Source organism: Carassius auratus, unplaced genomic scaffold, assembly GCF_003368295.1.
Source record: "Carassius auratus strain Wakin unplaced genomic scaffold, ASM336829v1 scaf_tig00017159, whole genome shotgun sequence".
Lineage (NCBI taxonomy): Eukaryota > Metazoa > Chordata > Actinopteri > Cypriniformes > Cyprinidae > Carassius > Carassius auratus.
In genome coordinates this window covers 62,225-74,567 of record NW_020524748.1, presented here as the reverse complement: position 1 = coordinate 74,567, position 12,343 = coordinate 62,225, and the positions used below count along the sequence as shown (strand labels likewise).

General features: G+C 38.4%; 1 protein-coding gene and 1 pseudogene across 1 annotated transcript; both read left to right on the top strand.

The window, feature by feature from the left end:
- Window positions 1–529: 529 nt before the first annotated feature.
- LOC113075551 (gastrula zinc finger protein XlCGF8.2DB-like) lies at window positions 530–11,863 on the top strand. The gene is made up of 2 exons (XM_026248236.1): window positions 530–626; window positions 10,813–11,863. Exon 2 carries the CDS (start codon window positions 10,818–10,820, stop codon window positions 11,694–11,696), a length of 879 nt encoding a protein of 292 aa, XP_026104021.1. The 5' UTR covers window positions 530–626; window positions 10,813–10,817; the 3' UTR covers window positions 11,697–11,863.
- Window positions 647–1,550, top strand: LOC113075553 (gastrula zinc finger protein XlCGF8.2DB-like; annotated as a pseudogene).
- Window positions 11,864–12,343: the final 480 nt, after the last annotated feature.

The following is a 12,343-nucleotide window of genomic DNA, read 5'->3' as shown; positions in this document are numbered from 1 at the left end:
TAAAGACATGGTTTGTGATTGTTACTTTTGCTGTTTGCACTATTTTTGCATCATGAGAGTACAAATAAATACAGAATCTGTTTACATTTTAAACTGGAAACTGATTTGAATTATTATTGTGTAGTTTTTGTTGTTGTGATGTTTTTCAGCACAGTCACTGGAACACAACTTAAACATAACATAATCTGATATTTGACAGAAGAAAAATAATTTATCATAATTTGTATCGTTATCGCAAGAAATACCTGAAATTATCGTGATACTTTTGTTAGGCCATATCGGCCATCCCTATTTGGACACACACAATTACTTGCATACACAGTTACTGAAGAGAATGATAACAGATTTAAATGAAGTCACTGGAGTAAAATCATATCAACAAAATCATAAAGTAAGATTCATCAACATCTATTGGCCTGGCAACATAATGCAATGTTAAAAATGACAGTTTTGACGTCATTTTCACCTGTACACAAATATTTTATCCTCTTATTTTTCAAATTTACCATTTGATGTTCATTCTTTTTATAGGCCTGATGAAAATGAAAGAAGAAAAGCGAGATCTGAATGAAGTAGAGGAGAAATATCAGGATCAGAAACATCATGATGTCAATGGAGAAAAATCAGTGAGTTGCGGCATTAAAAAACGGAAGTCAAGAGGCCTTTCAGCTGCTCTCAATGTGGAAAGAGTTTCACAAGTAACAAAACTCTTAAGGGGCACATTTTAATTCATACTGGGATAAAGCCTTTCAGCTGCTCTCAGTGTGGAAAGAGTTTTACACAGAAAGCACACCTTAAGAGTCATTTGGTAACTCACACTTCAGAAAAACTTTTCAGTTGCTCTCAGTGTGGAAAGAGTTTTACACGCAAAGAAAGCCTTAAGAACCACATGATAATTCATGCTGGAATAAAGCCTTTCAGCTGCTCTCAGTGTGGAAAGAGTTTTACACAGAAAGGAAGCTTAAATGATCACATGTTAATTCATGCTGGGATAAAGTCTTTCAGTTGCTCTCGTTGTGGAAAGTGTTTCGTATGTAAGAGTTATCTTATTAAGCACATGTCAATTCATACTGGGATAAAGCTTTTCGGCTGCTCTCAGTGTGGAAAGAGTTTTGCACATAAAGCAAGCTTAAGGAATCACATGTTAATTCATGCTGGGATAAAGTCTCATAGCTGCTCTCAGTGTGGAAAGAGTTTTACACTGAAAGCACAACTTAACATTCACTTGGTAGCTCACGCTTCATAAAATGCTTTCTGCTGCTCCCAGTGTGGAAAGTGTTTTACATACATATCAAACATTAAGAGGCACATGTTAATTCATGCTGGGTAAAAGTCTTTCACTTGCTCTCTGTTTGGAAAAACTTTTACACAGAAAGGACATTGTAAGGTTCATTTGGTAACCCACTCTTCATAAAAACCTTTCACCTTGGGGAGTCAAAGTAAATTACTGTTTTTCTGAATGACTGTCATCAACTGGATCACCTCAAGGATGTGTCCTCTCCCCTTTAGTATTTCTCTTGTACACAAATACTCTAAGAGTAGTTTTAGAAATAGGCATACTATAACATTTACTGAGAATTCAGTAATCGTTAGCTTATTGAGTGAGGAGTACACCATGTTTGTCCCTGTGGTTGGATTTTATTATGTAGTGTCAGAATGCTTTCTTGAAACATACTGTAAAGGCACAATATGTAATTTGTTTCATAGTTTGGCTGGTCCTGTGACTTATAGTCAGGTGAAACTTATTTATCAAAAATTAATTTGATATGAACCAAGAGAAAACATTAGGATTCAGGATTCAATACTTTATTGCCATACAACTCGGTGCAAGTTGTTAGGGGATTTGCTTCAGTGTGCTCATAGCAGGACATCAACAACTACAAACAAATACATAGAGCAATATATACACAGACGAAATCCCATACGGGACGACACTTGACACAGGCAGATAAAAAAAATAAAGGAAACACAACACTCACCACATAACTGCATGACAGTCCAGGATGCTATAATGGCTAATGTCAAGTAAAAGTGACTATTTGCATAAGAATACAAAATGCAGATCCACAGCTTTACAATAAATATACAAAAGTACACGAGTATGGTTAACATAAAACATATAAAAAGGTTTAAGGTGTATTAAAAAACATACAAATGCAAATTATGCGGACTCATTAAGAGAGCCTTTTTTCATAAAGGACTGGTTCAGGGGTTGAGAGATGTTTAGAGATTAATGGCTCTGCAGTATGTGCTGTTGAGGAAGCGAGAGGTTTTTGTCTTAATAGCTCTCATCCTTCTCCCTGATGGAAGTAGGGAGAAAAAGGAGTTGGCAGGGTGACTATCATCTTTGTAGGATCTTTATGCCTTTCTGATGGAATACGGGCCTCATAGATGTCACAGATGGGGGAGAGTTTGCCGCCAATGATTTTTTGAGGCTGTATTAACTATCCTGTCTAGCTGCAACCTCTGTTGGACAGTAGAGTTGCCATACCAGACAGTAATAGAAAAAGTAAGGACACATTACCATCTACAGCCACGAGAGAGCGCTCTCTGCTGCTCAGTGCTACTGTAGCATACACCTGAAAATAACTGAAAACTGTTAACTGAAATATTAACTTAAAGACAACTGAGAAAGACTGAATGCTAACAAAATGCCCCAAAAAGAAAATCCTATTCTGCAGATTACAACTGCAGGTAGTAAAATATGCAGCTGAAAACGGTAATTGGAAATTCTAAATAAATGCGACTTATAGTCCAGTGCAACTTATGTTTTTTTTTTCCCTCATCATGACGTATTTTTGGACTTATTTTTTTTGGACATTTTGGGAAGGAAATGTAGTGTTTTTGTTGTTAATGTGAAATGTTTGATTGCTTCAACCAAATTGCCCTTTGGGAAATGAATAAAATGAACTGAACTGCACCTGCTCTCAGTGTGGAAAGTTTTTTTGTGCGTAAAGGATACCTTGAGACTCACATTTTAAAGGGGTCATCTGATGCCCATTTTCCACAAGTTGATAGGACTCTTTAGGGTCTTAATAAAAAGTCTATAGCAAACTTTAGTTTAAATTTCTCAATTGTAGTTTAAAACAACACAATTTTTTCCCTGTCAAAAACAGCTCTGTTCACATTGAGTGGTTTCACTGCAGGTTCCTTTAAATGCCAATCAGCTGTGTTTGTACAAAAGGCCCAAATATTCTTGAATGTCCCGGATAATCCCAACCAATCAGAGTGCTCGATGCTACCACATCATCCCGTGCTTCTGAATAAGTGAAGAGCAGCTGCGTCACTTGTGTGAGAGTGGAAAGTCTGCCATTTTCTGACTTTTAATACTTATAAATCCACGTTGAATTGCCATTAATTGTGGTTTATATCGGGTTACTGTGTGCGTGCATGTGGAAAACTTAGTGTAGATTATATATATTTTCTGTGACCAAGAAATCAGGAGGTTGAGGGCAGTGTTCTCACACAGGTCTGGAGCTGGAGGAGGATAAGTGCAGTGATCTTACACAGGTCTCCTGGAGCTGGAGGAGGATGATGGCAGTGATCTTACACAGGTCTCCTGGAGCTGGAGGAGGTTGAGTGCAGTGATCTTACAAGGGTCTCCTGGAGCTGGAGGAGGTTGAGTGCAGTGATCTTACACAGGTCTCCTGGAGCTGGAGGAGGTTGAGTGCAGTGATCTTACACAGGTCTCCTGGAGCTGGAGGAGGATGAGTGCAGTGATCTTAACACAGGTCTCCTGGAGCTGGAGGAGGATGAGTGCAGTGATCTTACACAGGTCCCCTGGAGCTGGATGAGGTTGTGTGCAGTGATCTTACACCGGTCTCCTGGAGCTGGAGGAGGTTGAGTGCAGTGATCTTACATGGGTCTCCTGGAGCTGGAGGAGGATGAGTGCAGTGATCTTACACAGGTCTCCTGGAGCTGGATGAGGTTGAGTGCAGTGATCTTAACACAGGTCTCCTGGAGCTGGAGGAGGATGAGTGCAGTGATCTTACACAGGTCCCCTGGAGCTGGAGGAGGTTGTGTGCAGTGATCTTACACAGGTCTCCTGGAGCTGGAGGAGAATGATGGCAGTGATCTTACACAGGTCTCCTGGAGCTGGAGGAGGTTGAGTGCAGTGATCTTACACGGGTCTCCTGGAGCTGGAGGAGGATGAGTGCAGTGATCTTACACAGGTCTCCTGGAGCTGGAGGAGGTTGATGGCAGTGTTCTCACTCAGGTCCCCTGGAGCTGGAGGAGGTTGAGTGCAGTGATCTTACACAGGTCTCCTGAAACTGGAGGAGGTTGAGTGCAGTGTTCTTACACGGGTCTCCTGGAGCTGGAGGAGGATGAGTGCAGTGATCTTAACACAGGTCTCCTGGAGCTGGAGGAGGATGAGTGCAGTGTTCTTACACATGTCTCCTGGAGCTGGAGGAGGATGAGTGCAGTGATCTTAACACAGGTCTCCTGGAGCTGGAGGAGGTTGAGTGCAGTGTTCTCACACAGGTCCCCTGGAGCTGGAGGAGGTTGAGTGCAGTGATCTTACACATGTCTCCTGGAGCTGGAGGAGGATGAGTGCAGTGATCTTAACACAGGTCTCCTGGAGCTGGAGGAGGTTGAGTGCAGTGTTCTTACACAGGTCTCCTGGAGCTGGAGGAGGTTGAGTGCAGTGATCTTACACAGGTCTCCTGGAGCTGGAGGAGGTTGAGTGCAGTGATCTTACATGGGTCTCCTGGAGCTGGAGGTATAAGTGAGGATTCAAGATGTCGACAAAGAAAATCTTGTTATATGATGTTTACAAAGAAGCCCAAGTACCATGGTGAAAGGTTAACATATATGAGCAGTCAATGGCAAAAGTAAATGAATTTAAGTATTTGGGACTATGGTTTGATAGTAGTTGTACATGGAAAACACATATAAAGCACTTGGAAACTAAATGCAAAAAAGTTATAAACCTTCTGAGAGCTGTGGCTGGATGTGACTGGGGTGCAGACAGGCAGTCATTAATTGATATCTATAGGGCTTGCCTGAGGTCATCAGTAGATTATGGTTGTGTAGTTTATGGAGCAGCAGCAAAAACAATATTGGGAAAAATGAATAGATTACAATATAGAGCATTAATGCTATACTCATAGAAGCAGGAGAGATGCCACTGGAGTTAAGAGGAGAGAAACGATGGCGTATTGGATCACATTAAAAGGAAGTGGGAAAGAAAATCCAGCAAAAGAAACAATACAGGAATGTTGGGAGTATTCCAAGTTTCAGGGGCTTGGGTTTTAATGGACAAGGGAAATGAGAGTGAGGGAATATGAAATGGAAACCTTAGATTTCACCATGGTCGGTTCAGTTAGTAGTATTCCACCATGGCTGTTTCCAGAAATAAAGGTTGATATTAATATAATGGAAAAGAAAATAGAATGGAGGAAGTGGGAGTTAAAACAAGCATTTACATAATAGTTATTATAATTATTTACAAATTTACACAGACAGATCCAAGAACAAACAGGATTGTGTGGCAGTTGGAATACCTATGACAGAATTTAAAATAAATCTCTCTAACCCTATCGCTACAACGTTTCCAATGGGACTAACTAGCGACATCTTTTGAGGACGTGCCCAGAATGTTTCTATAGGACGTTAGCCGAGATTCCAAAAAATTTAACTTTACCACAACGTCCTTACAATGTCGCGCTGACCAAATGACGATGAACTGGTGACATCATCACAGCATTCTGTGTTTTCTGGGCTGTTATTTGACAGACTATATACAGCACAAACTGCAGTGACCGCACAATAAGTGACTGTGACCAGTATAATTCATATTTAATGCATAGCATGCCAATTAAAAAGTACACCCCCAAAAAATTCAAATAATTTAGTCCCCATTATAATATCCATACCTGACATACTTGTGGTTTTGATTACCAGCATTATTCAAAGTTGCTGTTGATCAGGTCTACAGTAAATATTCCCTGCAGTTAATGCAAAAAATAACTTGGTGAAGTGGTCTATGCAGACGCTTTACTTGAACTTTACTCCTGTGTGTCTCTACATCCTGAGTGAAAAAGCAATGAACTGTAATGCTGTTTGTGTTGTAGTCACAGAGGTGTGCAGCTGTAAAAGCAGGACAGAGATCTTGCAGATGATGGATTGCAAATGGAATGAGTTTTGGTGAAAAATCTTATTTTGAAACATATTTTGGGTAAATTGAATTATTTTTAAAAACTTAACAATACACTGTGGGCAAATTCACCACCCTTTCATTGTGTTCATGGATGAAAACATCCACTAAATGAAACTGCTGTAAAAATGTATCAGATAAATATTTTTTTTTCAAATTTTTCTGCATAAATCTATTAATCAACTTCAGTCATGATCAAAACTACCAAATGTTTAAAATAAAAATCCAAGATTTTAATTCTTTAAAGCTGCGATAGGGAACTTTTGACACTCTAGCGGTTAATAAACAGAACTGCTTGCGTCTTGCGGAAGAACATCGTAGCCGGAACTACTTATCTCTGTTTATGTCTATGAAGAATCACAAAGGTACTGGGTTACTCCGCCGCGGTATCCCAGAAGCAATCTAAAATAGTCAGAATATAAACACTTATTATTAGGGGTGTAACGGTTCACAAAATTCACGGTTCGGTTCGATACGATACACTGATGTCACGGTTCGGTTCGGTTCGGTTCGATACGTTTTAGATACAGCAAAATGTAAAAACATCTCAACTTTTCAGAATGCCGCAAGCGCACCGCGGGTCATGTGACAAGAACCAACCAATCAGCTTCATCCTTTCCCGTAACAACGTTGAGAGCTCAGCCAAGATGAAGGAACAGCTGATCATAGTTGTATATGGATTGCAATTTTGAAATAAATTCAGTAGCAGAGCTACTGCAAGCGATTTTTAGAGCTGCAAATCCATTTATCCTTCGCTGAAATTTCCGCGTCTCATGGAGAGAGCACGTCATCGTTGCTTAGCAAAGACAGACGCCTCAGGAGAAAGACGCGCTTAGCGTTTTCCATGCGTTTTTAGGCACGATATGTGAACGGCCCCTAAGGCGCTCGCTCACTCAGCACGCGCTGAAGGCTCGTTGCAAAATGTCTAATGCATTTAACAGACCAGAAATATAAGATCCTAAAATAACCAACAGGTCTGGTGTTTGGGTTGGATTCCCTGTAAGCTATAGTGTCTAAATGCTGCAGGGATAGTTTGCTGCGTGCATGTTTCTCCTTTTTTTCGTCTTTTCCCAGATAGTACTGACGCATATATCCCAGATATTCCCGCTGTTTTTTTTTTTTTTTTTTTTTTTGTAATCCCGCTGGTGTACCCTGTCATGTTGCAGATGCGACATACCGTTGTTTATTTATCCACCACTCTCTTGCCATCACCATTATAGCTTAAAGGGAATCCAAAGTGCACCCAAACACCAGACCTGTTGGTTATTGGAGGATCTTCTCATTTCTAGTCTGTTAAACGCATTGGCTATTTTGCAACGAGCCTTCAGCGCGTACTGAGTGAGCGAGCGCCTGCTGAGTAGCCTAACATAAACATATAAGATGGTGTTTTTTTCTTCTTCGGGAGTGTCAGGGGCGTTGCCTGTTACGTTGTTTGGGTTATTGGGCTACCTTGTTGAACGCATATCATTATATTTCTTTCACTCTCTTTTTTTTTTTTTTTTCAAATATAATTAATTACTCCAACGAACCGTTCGGTATACATAATGCGTACCGCGTACCGAACCGAAAGCGTCGTACCGACCGGTTCAATACGAATACGCGTATCGTTACACCCCTACTTATTATAGGTGCACCCTAGTGATTCAGGACAAGCTAAAAACACGGTTTGGAAAATGGATTCATGGTGTACTCGCTTATTATATACATTTTTCTACATTTTGAACACAAAGTTACTGCAAATGGCAATAGGACCACTGGGAGGAGCCAGAGGAGCTTGATATTTTTCACAGATTATCTGTCTCATATTCTACTGTGAGGACATAATGACAGGTTTAACAAATATGTAAAAAATATATATTTACAAAAGTTACCTACTGCAGCTTTAATTACCAAGTTCATAAATTATGTCACTGATTTGGAAAAAAAAAAAAACACAAAATGACATTTTCAATATGAAAAGTGATTGTGGACTGGATACTTTTTTTTAACCTTTTTATCACAGTCTTGGGCTTGTGAAAGATCAGTAACAACACTGGCTTTGATGCATTATTAGTTTTTGTGCAGCAATATTTAATTTGTTCTCCCTCATTTGTTGTTCGTGGCTGTTTTTACTACATTGACTTCCATTATAACAACATTTTTTGATTGCAAAGCAATGACACCATAAAATTATGCATTCTTGATTGTTTGTGGTTTTCCCTTTTGGGAAGAGGTCAAATTTGTTATTTTTACAGATGAGCACTAGGTGGGACCATTAACCCTTTAGATAGGCCTTAGCAAAAAAATGCTTAGTTTCTGTCTTGTATATGGAGTATAACAGCAAATTTATTGTGTGTGTGTGTGTGTGAGAGAGAGAGAGATAGAAAGAGAGAGTGCGAGAGAGACGTTTGTGCACTTACCTTGATGTGTATGTATCTGACAAAATCCAAATATGCAAATATGAACTACATGGATTAAACAATAAAAAAGAAGTGTTTATGCACCTGTCACCTTTTGATGGTGAAAAAGTATGGACGGCCTATATGTGAAATGTAGAGGTCGACCGATTTATCGGTTTTGCCAAAAAAAATCAGCACCGATACTTGATTGCTGGAACAAGGATGAGTATCGGCTGATAGTTTTCCGCGTTCCGTCAGTTGCTGGAGCGGTTGATAGTTTCCCAGGTTGAGTCCGTTGCTGGAGTGGCTGAGAAGGCTCTGTTTTCATAATACAGTGCGAGAGCAACCCCTAGTGGCTGTAATCACTGACAGCACATGCTGTGTGTTTAGACACTTGACGCTGAACAAAGCGAGAAACTTCTGACAGAAAATACTGCCTCTTATAGTTTAACATTAAGTTACATTATGTTCTGAATGATTGTTAAAGTACATAATGAATTGTATATTGAGCATTTCCAAAGAAACGTTTGTCTTTCTGTGGCTCTATTAAAGTCTGTATGCTTAATTAATAGAACTACAATATAAAAAAAAAAATGTCAGAAGATCAGTTCGTTAACTAGAAGATCAGTTCGTTCCTCCCTTTCCGCGCTGACGGTGAGATCGTTCGCCAGCTTCAGTGAAAGTATAACGTGCCTAACGTTTTCGACTCATACATTACACGTCACGCCCTGATGTCACGTGTCGTTACGGGTTCTTTACTGGTTGTGTGTGAAAGCATGCAAATATCCCGGGTAATCACTGGCAGTGTGAAAGTGCAAAATCTAGCAATTGCCGGAACACTTTATCTGTGTATTTGCTCGAATCGCAGTGTGGAAGGGGCTTAAATGAGGATGGAAACACATGAAGAACATCTCACTTGAAGTGAAGAGAGTCACATCATGAGCATCTGACCATTTGATTTGAGCAAAAGCATCATATTGCATGTTCAGAATTGTAAAGTTATTAATTTATTTTGCAACCCATCAAAATAAAAGTCTAGTTTTTAAGTCTTTTGTTCAGTAGAATGTAAATCATCCACTACTACTTCTAAAATTAAACAAACATAATTTGAAGAATAATCACACAGAAAGTCTTCCATGTTTTAATTTTAATAGTAAAGTTTGCTTAATTTTAAGTAATTAAAAGACAAATCAAATTAATGTTTCATGCCTTGATTTGATAACAATAAAAATGTAAATAGACACATAATTTTTTAGGGGAAACAGTCATTAGGCTTATTTCAGAAAAAAAAAATTCAGTTGTTTGAAGCATACAGCGCTATGATTTCCGCGAAGCAGAAAACGCGGACAGAATCTCAAAATTTATTTTATCCAAAATAAAAGTTCACTTTTACATAAAGGCATTGTGCTAGAAAGTTACTGTTATTTACTAGAATGTGTGTGATACTGCTACTACTGTTTTATTTTTTTAAGAAATAAATCACACAATATTTCTTCCATGTTTAAATTTTAATAGAAAATACCCTTTATTTATCAAAATATTTTTTACATTTAATTAAGACAAATTTATATATATATATATATATATATATATAAACTTTAAACATAATTGTAAAAGAATGGCATTGGTTTTATTTTTAGTGATAAAGTGTTTTTTCTTTTTTTTTATTAGATTATTTTTGTGTTTTGCTTTGGTACCGAAATTGGTACAGAGAACCGTGGATTTTCACTGGTATCGGTACCGAATACTGACATTTTGGTACCGTGACAACACTAGTGTAAGGTAGAGAACAGTATCGTCTTTATTATGATTTTTTTATTTATTACTACATTGCATGTTTAATATTTAAAATAATTAGTGCCATGGCGTTTCAACAGATTCGTGAGACTGACCCAATCAGTGATCTGTGATGTGTAATTATTCGAGTTCAGTCAGATTGTTTTTGTCTCAAAGTGTTCCATGTTTTATGTGTGTGTGTGAATCAGTGACCAAACTAAACATTGTTTTTCCCAATGATAAGACTGTAGTATGTTATTTAAATTGTGAAATAAAAGAAAGTGATCAAATAACAAACCTTGTTTGCTGGAGCTGTCAGTGTGTAGTGTTTCTTTAAAAAGTGATATCACCATCTAATGACCTGTCAACATAATGCAGTGTTTTTAGTTATTTTCATTGCACACTGTTAACAAAGGACAGTTTTGATATCGTTTTCGTAAACAAATATTTTAGCCTCTTATTTTTCAAATTTACCATTTGATTTTCATTCTTTTTTTATAGGCCTAATGAAAATGAATGAAGAAAGGCAAGATCTGAATGAGGTGGAGGAGAAATATCAGGATCAGAAAGATCATGATGTCAATGGAGAAAAATCAGTGAGTTCCAGCCTTAAAAAAACAGGAGTCAAGAGGCCTTTCAGCTGTTCTCAGTGTGGAAAGAGTTTCATACGTAACAGTAATCTTAAGACTCACATGTTAATTCATACTGGGATAAAGCCTTTCATCTGTTCTCAGTGTGGAAAGAGTTTTACACGGAGAGCCAGCTTAAAGGATCACATGTTTAGTCATACTGGAATAAAGCCTTTCATCTGTTCTCAGTGTGGAAATAGTTTTACACTGAAAGCTAGCTTAAAGGATCACATGCTAATTCATACTGGAATAAAGCCTTTCAGCTGCTCTCAGTGTGGAAACACTTTTAGACGCAAAGAAGGCCTTGAGAAGCACATGTTTATTCATACTGGGATAAAGCCTTTCAGTTGCTCTCAGTGTGGAAAGAGTTTTACACTGAAAGCTAGCTTAAGGCATCACATGTTAATTCATACTGGAATAAAACCTTTTAGATGCTCTCAGTGTGGAAAGAGTTTTACATCTAAAGTAGGCCTTAAGAACCACATGATAATTCATACTGGAATAAAGCCTTTCAGCTGCTCTCAGTGTGAAAAGAGTTTCATATGTAACCGTAATCTTAATAGGCACATGTTAATTCATGCTGGGATAAAGTCTTTCAGCTGCTCTCAGTGTGGAAAGAGTTTTACACGGAAAGAAGACCTTAAGACTCATTTGGTAACTCACACTTCAGAAAATCCTTTCTGCTGCTCTCAGTGTGGAAAGTGTTTTACATATAAATCCAGCCTTAAGAGGCACATGTCAATTCATACTGGGTAAAAGTCTTTCATTTGCTCTCAGTTTGGAAAAACTTTTACACAGAAAGGACATTGCAGGGTTCATTTGGTAACCCACTCTTCATAAAACCCTTTCACCTTGGGGAGTTAAAGTAAATGAAGTGTAAAATGAAAATTCTGTAGGGAATAAATAAAATGAATTGAACTGCACCTGCTCTCAGTGTGGAAAGTTTTTTGTGTTGTGTAAAGGATACCTTGAGACTCACATTTTAAAGGGGTCATCGGATACCCATTTTCCACAAGTTGTTATGACTCTTTAGGGTCTTAATAAAAAGTCTATATGATACTTTAGTTTAAATTTCTCAGTTGTAGTTTAAAACAACACAATTTCACCCTGTCAAAAACAGCTCTGTTCATAGTGGTTTCACTGCAGGTTCCTTTAAATGCCAATGAGCTGTGTTTATACAAAAGGCCCAAATATTCTTGAATGTCCCAGATAATCCCAACCAATCAGAGTGCTCGATGCTAACACATCATCCCTTGTTTCTGAAGAAGTGAAGAGCAGCTGCGTCACTCATGTGAGAGTGGAAAGTCTTAGCCTGACTATGTCAGACTTCCTACTTCCACTCAATTTCATTTCGCTTCTGTACTCAGTCTGATACAGCGTCAGAGCTTTCTGTTTGCCACCGG

Coding starts and splice junctions, on each gene's coding strand:
- LOC113075551 (XM_026248236.1), top strand. CDS start 10,818: ATGAAAATGAATGAAGAAAGGCAAGATCTGAATGAGGTGGAGGAGAAA.